The 21236-nt window shown below is 50.0% G+C and overlaps 2 protein-coding genes and 1 long non-coding RNA gene across 3 annotated transcripts; 2 read left to right on the forward strand and 1 right to left on the reverse strand.

The window, feature by feature from the left end:
* The first annotated feature begins 450 nt into the window (after positions 1-450).
* Positions 451-2496, forward strand: LOC120690668. The gene is made up of 2 exons (XR_005681863.1): positions 451-750; positions 1843-2496. It is a non-coding gene; the product is annotated as an uncharacterized LOC120690668 (long non-coding RNA).
* A 2989-nt stretch (positions 2497-5485) lies between these two features.
* LOC120690667 (thaumatin-like protein 1b) lies at positions 5486-9004 on the reverse strand. Its single transcript, XM_039973409.1, has 3 exons — positions 8517-9004; positions 7655-8402; positions 5486-5982 (listed from the first exon to the last, which is right to left on the reverse strand). Exons 1-3 carry the CDS (start codon positions 8575-8577, stop codon positions 5811-5813), a joined length of 981 nt encoding a protein of 326 aa, XP_039829343.1. The 5' UTR covers positions 8578-9004; the 3' UTR covers positions 5486-5810.
* Positions 9005-15196: 6192 nt separating this feature from the next.
* Positions 15197-18164, forward strand: LOC120691081 (thaumatin-like protein 1). The gene is made up of 3 exons (XM_039974044.1): positions 15197-16000; positions 16088-16775; positions 17567-18164. Exons 1-3 carry the CDS (start codon positions 15943-15945, stop codon positions 17802-17804), a joined length of 984 nt encoding a protein of 327 aa, XP_039829978.1. The 5' UTR covers positions 15197-15942; the 3' UTR covers positions 17805-18164.
* The last annotated feature ends 3072 nt before the right edge of the window (positions 18165-21236 follow it).

Raw genomic sequence — 21236 nt, forward strand, 5'->3', positions numbered from 1 at the left:
TGCACTCTCCCGCCTGGTTGGTCCATGGAGTGGGATATGTCCCCGGTCGGCGATGACAAGAATGAGTGATGTCACGAATCGGGCTTCATTGTGACACCCATACCGTCGTTAGATATCGTGTATTGTATCTGCTGCAATATAGAACTCTAGTGAATTCCTTTTATGTTGGCGCTACAAAAAGTACTTTGTTAAGTGTGGTACTTGGTTTGTAATTCTAATATTATGTTAAACTCTGTGATGTAATATATTGTGAGGTGTTGTAATCTCTGGACTCGCTTTCGCGTGAGTTATGTTGCTTTGTTCGATCCAGGTTTAAGTGGTTTCATCGGGATTTTACCCGACGGACTGCCGATGTGCTCCGTCTGCTGTGCGAGTTAAACCTAATTGCCTTTGCAACAATGGTTAGCGCATTTAAGCCGGTTTATGTCGGGCAGTTCTGCCACATAAATCCAGAGTCCCGATGTCATACTCGTGTTTCACCCACTCGTCGTCGCCGCCGCCGATGTGACAAGCAATTTCCTTTCTCCAGATCATCAGGATCAGGGTGGTCGATCGGAAAGCAGGCAGGTGCAAACGGAATTACGGAAGGGAGGTTATCCTCCTATAGATGCTGTAGCTGGATCCTGGTGCTCCGGTCATGAGGGTCGACGAGGTAGGTGGACGAGGCGGCGGCGTCGCGGATCAGGACTTCTGCTCCGAGATGCTGAAGAAGACGGGGTGATCTGAACCCGCCGCGTGCTTCAGTGCAAGGTAGGGCACGGTGTCCATGCCTGCTGTCTGGCCTGGAACTGCAGGTACGCGTACGCCATGGTCTGGCTGATTTTAAATAGAATTATAGATGTCCATTCGGGCCGCCCGGCACGGCCCGAGCCCGAGCCCACCCTGGCCCGCCCTTCATCGGGCCGTGCTTGGCCCGGCCCTATATCCCACCGTGTCGGGCCGGGCTAGCCCACGGGCTGCACCGGCGGCCCAGGCACGGGCCCATTTCCGTGCCGGGCCAGCCCGAAAAGCACGGGGGCGACAGGGCGCCCGTGCCGCCCACCTCCCGGCCGCCGCCGCGCCGACTGGCCGCCGCCGCCGTGCTGGCCACCCGCACCCACCGGACGTCGCAGTGCCGCACGCCCGGTTGTGCCGTTGCCGCTGCCCGCCGCAGTCCCCGCTAGCCGCCGGAGTGCCGCTGCCGCACGCCCGCACCCACCGGCCGTCGCCGCTGGGGAGCAGGGAGGGGAGCGGCCGAGCGGCGCTGGAGGTGGAGGAGAGGAGGGGGAGCAGCGCCGGAGCCCGGAGGTGGAGATTTGGGGAGCAGCGCCGGAGGGAGTTGGGGGAGCGGGCGGCGGCCGACGGGGCGAGCGGCGCTGGTGGTTGAGCGGCGCCGGAGGTGGAGCAGAGGAAGGGGAGCAGCGCCGGAGGTGGAGCCTGGTGCCCGGAGCCGGAGGCGACAGCCGACGGGGCATGCGGCGGCAGCGCTGGTGGTTGAAGTCGGAGAGGCCGAGAGGGGTGGGGGCGGTGGGCTGTGCAGTGTGCTGAGGGAAGGGGGCGGAGGGATTGAGGGAGGGAGGTGGAGGTTGTTGGGCCGAGGGATTGGGGGGTTCATTATGGGCTGTTGGTGTAAGCGGGCCTCTGTCGTGCCGGCTTGATAATTTTGTGCCGGGCCGTGCCAGCCCACGGGCTAGGGTGACGGCCCAAGCCCGAGCACGGTTGACGGGCCGGGCCAGCCCAGGCCCAGTGGGGAGCGGGCCGGGCCGTGTTTGGGCCGGGCCAAATTAGTCGTGCTTCGGGCGGGCTAACAGGCTGTATGGACATCTATAAATAGAACTGCAAGTCAAGCTATTTTGTATGAAGGCAGTTTTGCTCCACGTAAGCTCCTGGAACAAATCTAGGCGAAGTCAAGGCAGGGGCAGTCGCTATCACTCTCCAGGTAAGCTAATTACGATTTGGTCTCTAGCAACATTTCCAAACATATTAGTCTTTGGCATTTCATAATTGATAGATTCACACAGCTGTGCATTCGATCAGTATGTGATGGTCGTGGGTGTGGCATGTGTTCTCATACTGCCAGCCTTCACTCTTCTTTCATATAGTAGCATAAAGTTTATAAATTATGTCGATTCTATTGTATCTGTCAAATTGGGTGTTATTGGTCACTTTGTCCTGATAACATTTCATATAAGCTTATGCTGTGAGAATGTGAATTTGTCAGATAAATCTGTACAACGAAGAGTGTTTCTGGTGCTATATATATGATATGAGAATTATTTTGCTTGGCATTTCGTGGGAAAATATTGTTGGTCCGAGACGGCCAAGGAGCGCTCAACATGGCACATCGGAAAGGGGAGTCAACATGGCTCAACCTAAAGGCGGCGGAGTTGAACGCATCAACATGACACGCTCGGGCCATAGGGATATTGTTAATTGGATAATCATGCTTCTCTATTGGTATATTTTTTCTTTCTTTGTCATCTATACTAATGACTTTAGGTACGTGTTGGTTGGCCACATCTTTGAAGTCTCTAAATTATAAATTTTTTAAACAAATATTATGCTATAAATTTTTTTTGCTGCCCGTACGAACCTAGTTTTAATCGAGGCCCGCTGTTTGGCACCAAACACTAGACCGGTCACCAGACACGGTCGAACCGCTCATACCGATGCTTGACTGATTGAGCATGCTCTGAAGTCTGAACTTTAATAAGTGCTGTGGTAGGAGCCCATCACCGTACTTGGTTGCAATAATCGGTCAATCGCTCTGTTGCAAGATGGTCACGGCCACGGGTCGGAAATCGGTCAATTGCAGGCTGGAAGATTAGGACATGAGGCTGGAAGCGCAATCATAGCTCAGGGTGGTAATGGTTTAGAATCCAAACCAAAACGGCACCAAATTATTTTTATTAAATATATTTACATAAATCACTCTAAACCAATTCATACTAGGTAAAAACCAAACCAAACCACACCATTTGAGCCAGCTAGAAGGTTAGACAAACATGTAAATCCTATATCAAGAGCTGGACTCTAAAAACAAAACCTCGCGTTCACACTATAAAATTTTATCGAAATTGATTGGGATTTTTGGAGATGATTCAATATGATTGGCTGCTACTCTCTGCAAAGCAGTGTGGCTAAAACTACACATGGACTACATGTCAAGAGCCGGATCCCGAAAATAAAACCTCGCATTCACATTATAAAATTTTATCGAAATTAACTGAAATTTTTTTGAGACGACTCAGTATGACTGGTAGCTACTCTGTGCAAAATAGTGTAGCTAGACCTACTCGTAGATCCTACGTTAAAAGAGCAGTCACTCAGTAGTATTAATGACTAAAACCAAAGCAAACCATTTTTCTTGTGAAACCAAACCAAACCAAATTGATTGCTGTAGAAATCATTTCCCACTAAATTGAAGTGGATCCAATACAAAATCCAAACCACCACAATCGACTTTAACCCAAACCATTAGCAGGTTGAATCATAGCGATCTCGAATGCCTTACCGCTAGATTTGCTCGTGTCGTCACGAAGAGGCTGAGCAGTAGTTTCGTCGACGTCAGTTGCTACACCCCAACTGCAGGATCTGGGTATTGACCTGCACCGCAGCATCTACCACTCACGAGGCTGGGGCTCTAGCGCACCAGACGCACAACCGGCCGAACGGCAACGTTTGGTTCCGGGCTTCCGGCCATCGGTCGCCACGCCGCACATGCGGCGGCGCCGAAGTGCAGTGCTAAATTTGGCCGCCATAGCTGTGGCGAGAAAATAAACTGAAAAAGCTGTGGCACGCACAAGTTAGCTACTAGCTACCAAGCAGTAAACCTTAGTTTCTACGGTGGTAAAGAGTGGCGGCAAACCAAAGACGCCCAGAAGAACCAGCGGTTCACTTGCCACGGTGCGCGCGAGGCCGTGAGCCCTGCGACTGCGACAAGTCGAGGAGTCAAAGCCAGGGTTAACCTTACCGACCGGTCCGGCCAAACCGGCGCGGTCCGGTACCGGTATACCAGTCCGGTTTGATCGGAAACCGGTCGGTACCAGTGGAATTCAAATTTGAATTCAAATTTCGCAGTTCAACCGGTCGGTTTGGCTGGTAATCAGTCAAATTCAAAAAAAAATTCTTTTTTGGTTTTAATTCAAATGCCCGCAAAGTATACTAAATGAATGTTTGTATAACATGTTTTAGTCTAGATGAACCGTCCAATCTTTTTTGTACTACTTTTACATTGTATTTGTATATTTTTGTATGCACATTTTTTTTGTTTAACTTCAAATCCCCGCAACGAATTTTTGAGAAAATTTGACACCATTAAATTTGTCGCACCTTGATGTATTTTTAGAAATTTTTAAAAAAAATTCATTTTTTTGAAATTAAATTTGAATTTTGAATTTATGCCGGTTTTGTACCGGTCCAAACCGGAACCGGACTGGACCGGTTTGACCGGTAACCGATCAAACCGGACATGTTCCCACCGGTTTGGTGAACCCTGCTCAAAGCAGGAGTAACTTTCAAGGGACATCGATAGCATCTCAATCCATTCGTCCTTTCCCCACTGTCCAACAATTATAAAAGGTAAAACAACCATCATCACTGTAATCTATAGCACGAGGAACACCGATCGGATACATCGTTTGGGCCCAACCAACAAATCGAGGAAGCGTGGGGAAGAATGCAAGGGGTCATCACATCACATGCTACGGTTATCCTAAACCCTACCACATAAGCTACTCCTACTAGTAGAAATTAAAGCTGCGATGCGATGCGAAGCGGTCCGGTGTGGGGAGATATCGTTGTTTTCTCGATCGGTGGGCCGTGTCGTCAGCCTTTCATGGGCAGGTAAGGATGGATTCGGATCGGATACGGATGAAATCGGATCCGGATGTCACCTTTTACCACATTTTAATCCGGATACGAATACGAATGCGGATCTCATCGGATACGAATACAAAACGGATAGTTCGAATCCGGATACGAATCCGGATACCTTCTCGATTTGAAACATAGAGCTATCATAAGTATATTTATTTTTTCAATAATTTTATAGCAGATCAAAATCATTATACAAGTAGGGAGTAAAGGATTAGGAGATAGCTAATAAAAAAAATATAATTATCTATGCATAGCTTTTATATTAAATATATAATACTAATTATAAATGTAAAATAAATAAATGTTTAAATACTTAATAATTACGATATATAAAAAAGATTTTATCATTAAATAATTAATTAATTTGACTCGTATTAAATAATTTTAATCATGAAATAAATATATTAAATAGTTAAAGTTAATTTTTATATCATTATTAATTTTAATAAATATATTATTAGTTATCTAGCTTTCTAAATAATTTAAATAGTGTACATCATTAAGTAATAGGTATAAAGATAAGTTTAAGATTGTCTCACTAGTCATTTTTTCTTTGCGGATACGGATGGATACGGATGTGATCGGATATTCTTCGAATACGAATACGGAATCGGATAGAGAAAAGTTCTTAAAATCGAATTCGGATGCATCCATATGACATCCATATTAAATTCGAATACGGATACGGATATTCATATTTACGTTTTAAGCGGATACGAATACGGATAATTCGGATGTTCAGACATCCGAATCCATCCTTATGGGCAGGGCGGGGCGAGCCCCCCATTTTGTCCTCTCGAATCTTATCTCTGCCCCCGTCAGGCCGGAAGCGGCGCGCCGGACAAGGACAAGGCGCGCCAGCAGGTGGCGGGTGCGCTCGCTGCTGTACAACGGCGAGTCGGCGACGACTCTTGCCCCGCCGTTTCACACGGAGTGGCGGCTGCCCGGCCGGCTCAGAGCAGCGCGACGGCGGCGAGGGCGGCGGCCGCGAAGATGAGCGGCGAGGAATGGGTGGCGCCGATGCGGGCGTCGCCGGTGTCGAGCTGCTCGCCGCCGAGGTAGACCATGCTGCCGTTCGTGGGCTGCAGGCCCGCGGCCTGCGGGTTCTCGCCGGAGTACTTCCCGCTGTAAAAAAGCAAGAGAGTCACCGTTAGGCGTTAGCACGTGGTAGAAACAAAAATATATACTCCCAAGTCTTGTACTACTACAGTGAGTTCTTAACGTCGTGACGGTACGCGAATTGAAGTTGGAACTGTACACTGGTACGTGAGCATGCGAGATCTTTTGGCCAGGACAGTGGTTCAAGCGCATTGAGCAACGCGTAAATGCGGCTGCACGCATCTGAGCGTGGGAACGTGGGGGCGCAGGGCAAATCAATGGCTCGTGGGGCCGTACGACGGAACGGCTACGAGGCAGTCCGGGACAGAGGACAGTGCTGCGTGTCAGCGGCCCGTTGGCCTGTAGGCGCAAAAGGGGTGACCTCTCGGTACGTTTGGTTTTGTAAACAGTGATAGTTTGACAGCTAATTATAATATCAAACAAAATCAGTTTCCTGTAGTATCACTGTAACAAATCATCGATTAATTACCATCATTAGGTTCGTCGCTAAAAGTTATACCCATCTCTGAAAAAAATTTGCAAATAAATTTTATTTAGTCTTTCATGTGAAAACTAAAATAGACGCGCTAGAATTCTATCGCGCCTAACCAAACAAGGCCCTCCTCTCAGTGGCACTGGGCCCCACGCCTTCGTGGATCCATTGCCTGCCTGGCTGCCTAGAGCCGTTGATGCTACAGTTCTCCTGCTATTTGAGCCGTTGAATCGTCCGTTACCGCCTCTTGTGGGGAACCAACCACAGAACAACGGCTCGACATGACAAGATTTTTTTTTCTGGCAGGAACATGTAACAGCTTGCGATCAGAGAGGAGCAGTTGCAAAAAGGTGCTCATCAGTCACCAGGTCACATTTCCGTGTGGACTCTCTGATATGTGAACTGTTAATTGCCTGGCGCCAGCGGCGGTGTGGCGTCTTGGGCTACCTCTCCAGCCAGCCCGCGCCACCAAACACCTAATGAATTCCCAACATCCGAAACACGCAATTCTGTCATGGGATGATCCTGATTTCCTACCGGTCCTATCGAAATCCCAACTAGCGTCTTTGCAGAATTCTACACGAAACCGGCTCTCCAATAATTCAAAGCTACGATTGGCAGGAGTATTTGTCAAACTTGAAAGGTGCCGTTTAGTTCCCAAATAAAAAAATTTTGGGTGTCACATCAACAGTTTGACCAGATGTCGAGAAGACTTTTCGGATACTAATTAAAAAACTAATTTCAGACTCACCTGGAAACCGCGAGACGAATCTTTTGATGCCTTTGACCGCATCATTAACACATGGGAATACTGTAGCACTTATGGTTAATCATGCACTAATTAGGCTCAAAAAATTCGTCTAGTCATGTACATCCAAACTGTGCAATTAGTTTTGTTGTTTAACTATATTTAGTGCTTCATGCATGTGTCCAAAGGGAAAGACACAAATTTCGAGGTGAAAATTTTTGGGAACTAAACGTAAGAATGGTGAAGCCATCACGAATCGTGCATGTCAAGACAAAGACTTCCACGTAAGAATGGTCACTATCCATTTAAGCCCTCTTGGTTAAAACTGCCCCGACCGTACATTTCATTTCGCGCCAATTTTTGGGTATTAAGCTACTGCCTTTTTCGAGCTTAATTATACGGTGGTGAAGCTTTCAAGCAGGAGAAGTTAAATTTAGTGGCCAAGAATAAGAATTTACCTGGTGGTGCTCGGGCAGAAGGTGATGGCGTAGCTGGTGCCGGCGGCGCAAGTGAAGGTGGAGGTGGAGTCGTCGTAGGCGTAGCTGTAGGCGCGCGGGCACGCCGTCTTGAAGAACTGCGAGTAGGTCGACGGCTTGCACGTGTTGGGGTTGCCGTAGGCGCCGCTGCAGCAGTACTGCGGCGTCCCGAACGCCTCGCACGCGCTGCGGCACGCCACGGCCCCGCCGCTGGCGCCGGCGCCCGTGGACGCCGAGGCGGTGGCCATGACCCTCAGATCGGCAGGGCACGCGCCGTTGAGGTCGACGAGGCAGCCCGTGGCCATGCACTTGCCGGAGTCGGCGGACCCGTTGCTGCCGCCGGCGGCGGCGCCCTGCGGGACGATGAGCATCGGGACGTTGTACCCGTCGACGAGGCTGACGTCGAAGAAGTCGAGGCCGCCGGAGCCGTCGAGCGTGAACTCGGCCAGCGTGGCGGGCGGCGCGGCGCCGCCGCCGTTGCACTGGACGCTGCCGGAGCCGCAGTCGCCCGTGGCGCAGGTGAACTTGCCCGTGGCGGCGTCGGCGGCGCAGAGCGTGCGCGCCCACATGCGGCCCGACCAGCTCGCGGGGGCGTCCACCGTCGCCGACGCGCCGTGCGCCAGCGAGAACCCCGTCGTGGACAGCGGGGCCGTGCCGGCGCCCGACAGCAGGCCAGGCCACACCGTGTAGCCGCAGTTGTTGGTCATCGTGAACGTCGCGGACCACGCGGCTGCGATCACCGAGAAAACCAGAGCTCAGTTCAGCGCAGATCACAGCGACATGGAGCAAGCAAGCACACAATGCGCAATGCGGAGAAACAGAGCAGACTGGAGAACACTCTCACCTGGAAGCAGGAGGAGCAGAGCAAGTGAGCAGAGAGCGGCGTGAGCTGATCTCCGCGCCATTTGGATCTTCACTCGCTGAACGGGTAGCGCGCAGGCGCAAGTCTCAGCTCAAGCTCTCCGGCGCTCGCTGCTCCTTCCTTGCCCGCCTCTGCTTTCGCGTAATGGGCCGGGAGAAGACGGGCAGGGTGTGGCCGGGAGAGCCCTGGACACGGTCACCCACCCAATTTATAAAAGGAATTCAGGCTCTCCGCAGCCCAAGATGAGAGGAAAGGGCAGCCGCACATGGACTGTCGGTCACTGGGCCCGGGGTGTCAGCCTCCCTTCCAAAGTCGGCAGCGGCTCCAACTCCTCTCGCTGACTTGCACAGTTGCTCCCTTGTCCCGTTGTCCGCGCGCGGGGGCAGCAGCGACGAGACTGGGGCTCCGTGCACGGTGACGCCGAGCCGAGGTCGGCGAGAAGGCTCGAAAATATCTTGACGTCGGCGCCGGTGAGCAACCGACCTGCGCTGCTATGATGATCCCCTCGCCTCGTCCGGTCCTCCATTTTATAGGGTACGGGGGCGGGTATGGGCAAGACAGGTTTTTGATGCGAGAAGAAATGGGGAAGTCGAGCAGGGAAAGAAAGCTCTGCCGCGGGAGAAGCTGTGCCCGAGCGGTTTATGGTTACGTGCGCGCTGTACTTGAGTTCACCCATCGGATTTTCCCTCTAACCCGGAAATAGGAGTGATATTTTAAAACCGAAGAAAGGGAGGAAAAAAAATCGGGCGCCGTTTCTCCTGGTTCGCAAGGCACGACTGACGGCTGTTATCCCGTGGAACAAACAGGGATGGAGTACGGCGTCCATTAGGTGTGTGTGCATGTGTCTGATATAAAGATTCACGCATGGAATAAATCCAGGTCGACCTTGGGTTAGCAGACTCGACGACGACAGCGACGAGCTCGACGCAAAACATCTGCGCGGATCCGTTGGTGGCAAGCGAGCGCATCCCCTCCCCGGAATCGCCCGTGCATGAGGGGAGCACAACACAGCAGCTCCACATGGCGAGGGCGAGAGCAGATCATTCTCCGGCGGCGCCAGCGAGCGTAAGCGTAACATGCCCCGAGCCGGACAGGGTCCCCGGGCGTTCCGAAAGCGGCGAGCCGAGCCGCCGCAGATCGTGTGGTCGCGGGCTCATGGAATTCGGCGGATCCGTCGACAGGGACGACCGGTCCGGTCCGGGCACATGCGCACGCTGCCATCTTATCCGCATGAATAATGTAGGACTAGTATGATGAATAGTATTCTATGAGAGGAAATAAGTCGAGACAAACCAAATCTAGATAAGCCGAACAACCTCTTTATGCATGCTGCATAGTACTAGCCTGCATGCAAGTGGGCTTTAACGCCACACTGGACGCCGCTGCCAAACCGCCAAAAAAAAATCGGCGAAACCGACACGTATTGCAACGGTCGTGCGGCACCAAATGGCACGAAGCAGGTTGATGAACAGGCATGAGAAAAATGGAGGAGACCAATTCAGGTAGGGAAAAGTCTATTTTTAATCTTTGAACTATTATAAAAATCTGATTTTTAACCTTTAACTACAATAACGGATAACAAAAACCATCCAACTATTGAAATCGGACAAATTTGATCTTTTATGTGGTTTTGAAGACGGTTTTTTCATTTTGTGAGAATTAAAAATATTGAAATTTAAAATAAAAAATCATAATTAATTCATTTTAATAAAAAAATACAAAATGGGTGTAATTTTTTTTTCTAAAAATGTAACTCATCTATTATTTTCATAATATTTAGTTGCTTGTAATTATGTCGATTGTTTTTAAATAACTAAGATTCTAATAGAGCAATAATAAATAGTTTACATTTTTAGAAAAATTGGTACTAGTTTGATATTTTTCTAATTCAAAATGAATTAGTTTTGATTTTCTAAAGGTAATTAGAATTTTTTATTTTTTTAAGAAATGCAAAACCACTTTAGAAACCAGCTCAAGGGCCAAATTTGTCTGGTTTCAACAGTTGGATGACCTATATTATCTGGTTTTGTAGTTGAATGTTGCAAATTAGATTTCTGGGATAGTATGTATCGGCCCGTATTTTGAGTTTTGGATAGGAATTTTTTCTGACTCCTGCGGCTCTGCCTGCTCATCTACTACTTTCCATGTTCTTTCCCACGGTTTGGTACTACGCATGCTTTCAGTCACTTCAACACTAGGAAAAAATGAGATGCCCGCGTGGCGCCAGCTGAGACTGACGACCCGACGCACCGCACCGCGCGCACATGTTTCAGAGGATCTCAATCCATATGATATGACGAGAAAAAACGTGGAGGGTAGAAGCTTTTGATGGAGACGGACGTGTGCCCTATACCGGTGGCGGAAAAAGAGGTCGCAGCTGCGACCGTATTTTTGACTCGGCCATCTTCTAGGCTGGCTCTCCCGTCTTTTCCAAGCGGTTTGGTAGGCCACATTACGTGTCTCCGGACACGAACTTCTGCTACTCGCGACAATTCCTGCTGGAATTCCAGCACAAGTCCTCGCGACAGATCAGCGAGTGGATGTATGTACACTTGCTTTTGCGACCACTGGCCGAACGTCCACGTGGCTGAGTCAGGGTGTTTAGATAGGTAGACTCATGCAGTCGTATGATCGTATCCAGTGGAAGCATGGAGCTGCCAGCACCGTGTCTCCTTCCAACTCCGCCGACGCCGTCTGACTGCTGCCTTTGCGGGAAAGGGGGGCCGGGAGGGCACCGTGCCAGATCGGCGTGGCAGGACAGCGCCCGGCGTGCAGGGGGCGCGCACGGCGGCATGAGCTCCACTCCGTTCTGACTTGCCAAGCCGAGTGGGTGGTGACGCGAGCGGAGGAGCTTTTGTGGAGGACAGAGAATGGAGGTTTATCCAATATCCATCCATGGACATGGACGATGCAACTTGTCAGCACCTTTCAGCGACGAGCTCGTGTAAAGGTGGCTCGGCTGCTGCCTACTATGCCTGTTTGAGCGGCTTCAGGTTTTCGCCTAGGGATTGGGCCCGGCCGGTTGCCAAGCGGAAAGTGACCGGCGGAACAGGGCGACCATCTTCTCGCCAAAGCCTGCAGCGGGGTTCAGAGAGAAATCGATCGAGGCGTGTTTTTACAAGTGGTTACCTCCACTGATCGCTCGAGCACGAGCAGAGAAGCGGTTGACAGCTGATGCATGAACATGGTCAGACCATCCACAGAGTTTTCAGCTGTAACCAGAGATGTTCTGGACCATTTTGGTGAGTGCCGTGACGTCATATTTCTGGACCAGTACGAAAATCTGCACGCTTAACACACGCTAAGCATGGAAATTGGAAAACACGGGTGCCCTGTGCACCTATGAGTTGTGACGGCACTGTCTATGGGTGTTCTTCTCAGGTTGTGCAGCCTGAAAGGTTCGTCACGCGCCATGTATGGATCGAATGGGAATCTAAGGCAGGCAATCCACGCGGCTGTTTACGTGCCTCTTCCGCCGTGTCGCCGTTGAAACGAGCTTGTTTCCCTGTCAGCTGGGCATCCTCGCCGATTGCTCTGGTTGTCTGCTGAGCCTTCTGTTTGTTCGTGTCAACCATGGGCCAGGCACCAAACATTCAGACTAGCTCTCGGAAACCGAGTACGACAGTTTTGGACGGCGACGCGCGGATAAGTGGCCGAGCTGCGACCAGACGTCGGACTGCCTGAGGCGCCTGCAGCCGTCCGTTGCGCTTGCGCGGGCGACAGCGGCCGGCGGGTCGCTCGCCGCCGTCCGGCCGTGGCGGGTGGCAATGGTCGACGTATCCCAGGCATGCGGTGGAAGAACTGGCAGCGGCCGCAGCCCGTCGCGCGGAGAAGAGGGAGATCTGGTGCCGGGAGTAACGGCCGTCGCGCCGGCGGCAGCGGCCAGGCGTCAGGCGTGCTTCCCTCCGGCGGCGATGGGAGCCTCGAGCCCGTGGGCTTTTTCCTACATGGGCCGGGAATAGTACCGTATCGGGTAATTGTTCGTCACAGAGCTCCTTTTAAAAGAATTAGTGGGCTAATTTGTTCGCGCCTCCCGGCATGGGTGGCACAGCATAAAACAACATGTACTATACATATAATGTTGTAGAAGAACAAAATGTAAAGTGTAAAAAAAATGTAAAATGTAAAATAAACCGTACATACGCTGGCTGGAAGCACCGTAATAAGTCGTACAGCACGATGATGATGTTATGTGCTAGACATCAGATAATGACAATGTGCTGCTAGACATTAGCACAAAGTTTTTTTTTTTTTTGCCAAGACAAGCTCAAACAGTGTTTTCCTTTTTCTCTTTAGCTCAGTGCTCACGTATGCGAGGATAAACAGGTTGGTGTTTTCTTTATGCTTTGCTTAAAATCCATATATGTTATTAAATGCCTGTTTGGATGGGCTAAAATTGAGAGCTAAACCTATTAGCATTTATATCATTCCTAAAGTTTTTAAGTCTTGGCTAAATTTTATCCCACCCCATTAGCACTCATGTTTGGATGAGCTAATGCTAAAGTTTAGCACTTTTAGGCATTAGCAGTTGGATCCAAATACACTCTAAATAATAAAAGTATAATTCACAACAAAAGGTATCAGAAAACTTACGTGTCGATAGAGTTGACATATGTCGAATTTTGTTGTACATAAATATAGAAACATTTTTTAGGCAAAAAAAGACATTTTGATCCCTCAATTTTGATCCGTGGATCAAGTCCATCTCTCAACTTTCAAATTGCTAATATAGTCTCAACTTTTGTTTTTAGGTCAAACTTATCTTTATATTATTATTATACTACATAATAACATGAGATTTATACAAAAAGTCCACCTTGCCCTTGAATCCTTCTCTTCTACATCCTGCAACATTTTACTATTACTAAAAAAGTATTTGACCAATGCAAGTGAATTGACGTAGTGGCATCTATGTATTTAGGAGCTGAACATCTCAAGTGTTTGAATATATAATTTTATTACCCAGACATTGTATTATTGTATTGCATATGCATGAAGAGTAAAAATTAAAGCTACTTGTTTTTTTTTTGCAAGGAAAAGCTACTTGTTGTATAACTAGGTACCACCATATAAATGTTACGGAAAGTTGAGCGAACAGTAACACAAATAGTGGAAATTGAGAAGGGATAGGAGCAGCCAAAGATTTTTTTTAAGACATTTTTCATTTGTATCATGTTATTGTGCAGTATAGTATCAATACAAGGACAAGTTTGATCTAAAAATGTAAGTTGAGGGACTATATTGGCCATCTGAAAGTTGAGGGATAAACTTCACGCGAATATCATAGTTGAGGACCAAAATACTTATTTTGCCTTTTTCCTTTTAACGAAATATAGCCACGTTTTGGGTAAATGAACGAAAGAAAAAGGTTTTCATATAACATGTGCTTCATCAGGATATCTGCACCTATCTTGGTGATCTAGATTGGGGATAACCATCAGGCGTGTATTTAACACAAACTTTTCGGCGGCAGGTGTTCTGCTCGAGGCAAATGTGGGAGAGGGTAGTGGGGGTGTAGGACAGAATCATAGCAATTTGCAGGTTCGGCTAACGTAGGGTCGTCGCCCCCAGCTAATGCTCATCCCACAAGCAAATGTTAATTTGCCATCACTAGCTTGTATCATGGGAGTTTCTTAATACAAAGTGTGTGTGGAGTGATACCTGATTGCTGCCGCTGCCACAGCGCATCAGCAGAAGCTTCACCTGCACAAAGTTTTGCAGGAGCTCAAGGAAAGAAACGAAAAGGTTCTCTCTTTACTACACACGCAAACTTGTGAATGGAGTCGAGAGGCTAAGAGGCAGTTGCAATTGCAACAAATTGCTGCAACTGTTTCAAAATGCAAAGAGATGACCAACCTGCTTTGCGTGAACATGTCGCGTGTTCGGTGTGACCAAATTAATGGCACGGTTCAGTTCAACGCAATTAATTTGGTGGCATCTTTGCTTTCGATAATCAGCGTCGTGGGCTTCGTTCAGGCCCTCACGGCAAACTGGTCAACGTACTTCTGCTTACGCTGCAGATCTAGGGGATCAGAAATAAATGAATTGCCATGTTCTTCGCATGGCCAAGGTGTGAAAACTTCTCCTATTAGCACAGCCATCATGACTCATGGGTTGACAGAATGCTGCTGTAAATTCACCAAAAAAATGTAGCGATGTGCGGGAGAAATCAAAATGCAACTTGTATGGGATTTACTAGACAGCGAAGGTGCCGAAGCACGAAAGTCTTGGCAAACTGTAACCTGAACTCTGTTACTAGAAGTTCTGAACATGTGCCAAAAGCGTCACCCTCTTTCTTCCCCCGGGCCGTCATTGTGCATCTGTTGTTTCGACATGTGGTCGCAGTGTGCGCTTAACAGCGAGCCATCCATTTTCTTTCAGTGCTTTTCTTTGCGCTGCTGGATTGCTGCTCCTGCATTTTCATTTCATTTCCTCCTATTGTTCTCCCCAACAAACAATTCAGACTATTGTTCATAATCGAGATATCACAATCAAATCGTTTTCAGGAACGCGACACAATGTTGGGTAGCTGATTTTTCTCAAAAAAAATTGTTGGGTAGCTGATTCCCAATAGCTCGCCGCCTCGGTTCTTCGGCTTCCATTTCTCTTTCAGCACCTTTTGCTACTAGTTTCAGAAATCAGACAGGCCAACTACCTTGTTATCGTCTGCACATGCAATGCAGGCCCTGACCACCGGGACTTCAAGGGTGTTAGCTTTGCTGCATGTACCCTCCATGATCACCGGCAGAACAGCTCGGACAACGTCCTCCATTTCCTTATGTTATCCTCTAATCCCCCACAGGCCAGAGACGTTGGTTCAGCCATACCTGTCACCCTTCCACTAAATCTCATCGCGATCGACGCCTTTCTGCTAAAAGATGCGGCCGGACATCACCGAGCACCAAGCCACCATGCTTCCATCCATCCTGGAAACTGCAGTGCCCAGGGCGATTAGAGCAGAGCTACGCTTCCCACTGCAAATTGCAGGGCAAAAGAGCATCTGAATCCAATCAGGCCGTATTCACTTTGCTGAAGAAAGCATGATTATACTGGGCGGAAAGCGTGTTAGCAAACTGCCTCCCTTGAGGCTTGAGCTATAAGTGTAGCCCAGGAGGGAGTGCTCGGATTCCCCCTTCTCCGCTCCACCAGTCTCCATCCCTCGTCCTAATCCTGATAGTTTATGGGTGGTGGCTCTTCCGTCTCGCCCAGCCCTGTCTTGCAGTCATCTACCTTCCTCGCCTATCCCACTCCGCTCTAACCACTGTACTAAACTAGCAGTACCGGAGCTGGACTGCCTCTACTTGTACTGATTGCTTTGTAGCTGCACTGTGCTGACATTATATACCTCTTCTTGCTCGAGCCAATTGCCATTGCCACCCACCACGCAGAGCTGCATTGCTTCGAGGACATGGGAATTGCAAGAAGTTTCGTCGCCGTTCTTGTTCTGATTTGCATCTTCCTCAGAGGTAACTCGATTGTTGAAGAGTAATTTCTTTTAGAAGTAATGGAATTCCTGTAATGGTGAGCTGAAGAAGCGACGACTTTGGGTGCAGAGGGGAGGGCTGCGACCTTCACGTTCGTGAACCGGTGCACGGGGACGGTGTGGCCGGGCATCCAGTCGAACGCCGGGAGCTCGAGGCTGGACCCGACGGGCTTCGTGCTGCCGCCGGGCACGTCCCGCGCGGTGCCGGCGCCATCGGGCTGGTCCGGCCGCGTCTGGGCGCGCACCGGCTGCGCGCAGGACGGCACCGGGAAGATGGTCTGCGCCACGGGCGACTGCGGCTCGGGCTCCCTGGAGTGCAACGGGCAGAACGCGGCGACCCCCGCGACGCTGGCCGAGTTCACGCTCGCCGGCGGCAACGGCGACGACTTCTACGACGTGAGCCTCGTGGACGGGTACAACCTGCCGATCCTGATCGAGCCCGCGGGCGGCGCGACGGGCGCGACGACGTGCGCGGCGGCCGGGTGCACGGCGGACCTGAACGCGCGGTGCCCCGCGGAGCTCCGCACCGAAGGCGGCGCCGGGTGCCGCAGCGCCTGCGACGCCTTCGGCAAGCCCGAGTACTGCTGCAGCGGCGCGTACGCCAACCCCAACACCTGCCGCCCCACCGCCTACTCGCAGGTGTTCAAGTCGGCGTGCCCCAAGTCGTACAGCTACGCCTACGACGACCCCACCAGCACCTTCACCTGCGGCGGCGGCCGCGACTACACCGTCACCTTCTGCCCCGTCGCCACCCCGAGGTCCGCTTGCTCTCTCCTCCCTCGCCGCCTCACATGCCCACGGTTCACTGCATGCGCTCCAGTAATTAACTTAACATCCTCCGATGACCACAATAAATGCTCGCGAGTTTTGGCCGCGGCAATGAATTGAATTGAATTGAATTGGCGACGGCGGCATGGAGCCGTCGTGTACCGGTAGTGCTTGTTGGTGCATGATCATGGGTGACCGAGCATTGAGCGCGCCACATCACCTTATCTGTCTGATTTAAATAATGCATAGAAAATGAGTGCAGGTGCAATTTCGCCACGCTACTAAAATTCTGATTTTTTTCTCAATAAAAATCTGATTTTTTAAAAAAAAAAGATTATGAAGTGGAGCAGAATGGGGCAGTGAGAGCGAGAGGTTTGGAAGGTTGCAAGGTGATGTAATGATTGGCCGGGATCGAAGTTAGTAAGCAACTAAGCATGATCTCATTAGGTTGATGCGCAGTGGATCTTGCCATTTGCGTTGGTGCTTATAACTTGTTAACGAGAGGTTTGAGCCCCCAGTGTGGAGCCTTTTTACTGCTGTCGGTTTACTTGTCAACGTCGTGGTAGGCCAGGCCAGGCCAGTCGTTTTCATTCCTATCTCGTGAGGTCAGGGCAGAAAGGGAACGTAAAACAAACCGTAGCTCGGCAGTAGGGAATATTTACTCTGCAGAAACCAGAAAGGGATAAAAAGCCACACACGCAAAGGTTACTTTCAGTAGATTTACTAGGCGTTCTTTTTCACTGACTGCCTGAGCCTTTTTCTTTTTGACAAAAACGTGCAGCGTGAAATCGTCGGGCGGGCCTGGAGCGACGACGGCGCCACCGACGCTGCCGGGGGCGGGGGCGACGCCGCAGATGCCGAGGCAAGGCGGCACGGACGGGCAGGGCGTGATGCTGGGCGACAATTCCTGGCTCGCCAGCCTCGCCACGGGCGACGTGTCGTCCGCGCCGCCGAGGCCGGGGCTCGCGCTCCGGGCCTCGCCGCTCGCGCCGCTCCTGCTCCTCGGCCTCCTGCTATAGCAGCAGCGGCACCCAACCAACCGAACCCAAGCGAAACTTTTGGTCAAAAGAAGCGGGCGTCGCGCGCACGGGCCACCGGAGCAAAGCGAGGTGGCGCGGGGGCGCTCGGCTGCCGGCCGCCGCCGTGCCGATGCCGACGGCGAGCCGCTCGACGGAAGAAGGGTGGTTGGTCTGTGCGTGCATGGGGGATGATATGATTTGATTTGACCAGGATCGCGTCACGCCATTTGTAAAATCCGCCATCCTTTTCTTCTTCTTTTTGGGTTTGTGCCGTTGTGTTGTGTTCAGGGAAAAAAAAAGAAAGAAAGGAAATGTACATGAAGATTGTTGCGCAGGTAACGAAAGAGCAATGATTCTGCACGCACTCAGCACTCAACACTCCGGCCATCAGGCGCTAGTGGCGAACCAACAAACACTTGCGCACCACGGTCCACGGATCATCAGGCTAACAAAAGTTTATCACTCCTAGTAGCTCACATATTCAACGGACAGAAACACACAAACACACACACGTCTCTTTTTTTTTCCTGAACGAGTGAACCCGAAATTTCATTACTCAGGAGCAACGAAATTACAGTTTTGGTGAGTACGTTACATGTCTCTTTGAAAGTTGAAAGTACTGTCCCGTCCGGGCCTACAGTGGTTGCTGTCACCGAGCGGCCGTTTTCAGAGACGTGGAAGGTGCACTATCTCTCGGACAGGCTACCGAACGCTCCTGCTGCATTTGAAACATTTTCTCAGGCATGGTGCAGCTGTGCAGGAGATGACCTTGATGGCTACCTGAACGCCGCAGTGCCCCAATCAACAGCTACAGGAAAACCTAATGGCCTGCTAATGGCTGCGGTGGCTAAGGCATGGACTGAAATGCTAGAATACTAATGCTGAATTGCCAAATCGTATTGAACCTACTCCCTCCGTTCCAAATTATAAGCTATTCCAAGAATCTTGGAGAATCAAAATTTTTCAAGTTTGACCAAAATTATATAACAAAATAATAACATTTATGATACCAATTAAGTATCATTAGATTTTTTGTTAGCTATATTTTCATAGTATGCCTATTTGATGTCATAAATTTTTTTATTTCTCTCTATAATTTTGATCAAATTTTGAGATGGTTTGAATCTTTAAAATTCTTAAAATGACTTATAATTTGAAACAGATGGAAATATACTGGTAACGCCGCCCTCGGCGTCCGGCACATGGGAGAAAAGACGCGCCGCTACCTGTGCGTGCCGATCAATCAGATGCCACAGGTCCGGTGCGGGCGCGTGGTGGGGTGGGGTGGACCCTGGACCGTGGACATGGGCGTGGTGATGCCGCGATGGCCACTGATCCGGTCAGGTCCACTGCTTTCGAGTGAAGCCAAAGGAAGAAGGATCGGTGCCCGGTCGCTCATGCATGCCCATGATCGGGGTTTGGTTTCCGACCTGCGTCGTATCAGGCAGGCCTAGTTATTTTCAAAAAAAAAAATCAGGCAGGCCTAGGACGATCGCCTTTCAGTGCCTGCGTAGAGCCCGCCTCCTCTGCTGTCGTTGATGCGATCTGTGACAGCCCACCAAGAGAAGTACTAAGCACTGTCAGCTCGGCAGTTAGCAGTACGATTGTACTGCTACTGGCATGCCGACTCGGCAATTGGCAGACAGACTTCAGAAGGCAGCGGCGCTAGGGGTTGCGTTCAGCACCAGGAACTAGACGCGATGGGATCCGAATTTCGACCATTTCTGTCAATGCATGCTCTTGTTAGGTGCAGGCGTGTACAGTTCTATGATGCTTATCGTCACCATGTACGAATCGCGGAATCTGGTGCGTACCTAGACCCGTTTGACTTACCCCAACATCAAATCGCAGCAACGGATGGAATTTACAGCGCCAAATGAGCATACAACTTGCGGTTTGAGGAGAGATATAGCACATTCAGAAGTGACACAATTTGGCAAGCTGAAGCTGAAGGAAAACACAAGTGTTTTGCATGGTTATTGGTGCAGTGCAAGATCTTGACAGTAGACAAGTTATTGGCCAGGCAATGGCCTTGCAATTCAATTTGTTCACTCTGCAATGTTGACCAAGAAACAGCAGCACACCTCATTTTGCATTGTTCTTTTGCACAGCAAGTTTGGGAAAGGTTACAGAGCTGGACAAATCAGCTTATTCAGATACCGGCTCAAGAGTTGGGAGTAGTGGATTGGTGGGAAAAGGTGTAGGACCGAGAAATGCGACCAGAGGGGGGTGAACGGGAGCCTTCGAAAATTATCTCAATCGAAAACTTCGGCTCAAGATCCAAAAGCGCACCCCAACCCTAGAGTCCTAGGCGTAGTGCAGAATAGCTATAGAAGAGCTACACGAACACTAAAAACCTTAGGAACAAGTGAAATGGAGCACGGAAGCAAACACACGAAATCAGCTCGAAAACAGCACGGTATACTATCACCGGTTGAACCGACGTATACAACTTGAGTACGTCGGTCTATCCGGTGATACAAAGCCGGCAGCAGGTGAACAGCGAGCGCCGGTTGATCCGACGCTAGGTTTTGAACTGCGTCGGTTCAACCGACGCCCTGCACCGGATGATCCGACAAAATCAATGAAAAACACCGGTGTAGTTGTCCAGAGAAGCAACAAAATGTCGCGTGTAGATTACCGGTTCAACCGATGCTAAGAAAAGTCAATACGCCGGTTAAACGAGCCAAAACAGCACACACACAAGCAACACCGGTTGATCCGACGTATATGAAGACTGAAGCACCAGTGCATTCAACAGACACGCCAAAAACCCTATCAATCGAACCTTGTAGGCACCGGTTGATCCGACGACCTTGAACCCAAGCGTCGGTTCAACCGGTGCTGTCCAGAAACATAGTCTAGAGCGTTTTCCAGCCTGCGACCATTGGAAATCTCGACGATCGAAGGCCCAAATCAGGTCGAAAGCTCACCAAAATTTGCAGGCACGATCAAAAAGATCTTGTGAACCTACCTACCGAAGGAAACGACGATTCACTCCATGGTTTGACAGGAATCGACGAAAAACCGAGCAAAAACGGGGTATTCTGGGTTTTCTAAAAACTGTGTTCTTGAAGACTCATGACCTAAAAGGGTTTTGGCACTTGGTTAGGACGATTCAGGTCGCACAAAAGAGCATCAAGTACCACAGCAACAAGTAGAAGAAACCCCAAAGCAAAAGAACTCAAGAAATCGGGCGTTTCACACAAGGATCTCCAAAAGAACACGAACTTGAATTCGATTTCAAAGCCCCAAGGGCACAAGGAGGGAAGGGCCTCCTTTCCCACGAAAATTCAGTACAAGGTCTTCACAATTCCATGGCTAAAATCCTACCTAGAAGAGAGGAAGGAGGAAGAACATGGAGGGAGAAGAGGAGGAGGAGGCGCCTGGCTCTTTTTCTGTTTCTTCCTTCTGTCCAGCACCACCACCAGG

The sequence above is a fragment of the Panicum virgatum genome, chromosome 9N (assembly GCF_016808335.1).
Source record: "Panicum virgatum strain AP13 chromosome 9N, P.virgatum_v5, whole genome shotgun sequence".
NCBI lineage: Eukaryota > Viridiplantae > Streptophyta > Magnoliopsida > Poales > Poaceae > Panicum > Panicum virgatum.

Coding starts and splice junctions, on each gene's coding strand:
- LOC120690667 (XM_039973409.1), bottom strand. CDS start 8,577: ATGGCGCGGAGATCAGCTCACGCCGCTCTCTGCTCACTTGCTCTGCTC. Junction 8,403..8,516: donor TCTGCTCCTCCTGCTTCCAG/GTGAGAGTGTTC, acceptor CGGTGATCGCAG/CCGCGTGGTCCGCGACGTTC. Junction 5,983..7,654: donor TTCTGCCCGAGCACCACCAG/GTAAATTCTTAT, acceptor GCTTTTTTACAG/CGGGAAGTACTCCGGCGAGA.
- LOC120691081 (XM_039974044.1), top strand. CDS start 15,943: ATGGGAATTGCAAGAAGTTTCGTCGCCGTTCTTGTTCTGATTTGCATC. Junction 16,001..16,087: donor GATTTGCATCTTCCTCAGAG/GTAACTCGATTG, acceptor CTTTGGGTGCAG/AGGGGAGGGCTGCGACCTTC. Junction 16,776..17,566: donor TGCCCCGTCGCCACCCCGAG/GTCCGCTTGCTC, acceptor AAAAACGTGCAG/CGTGAAATCGTCGGGCGGGC.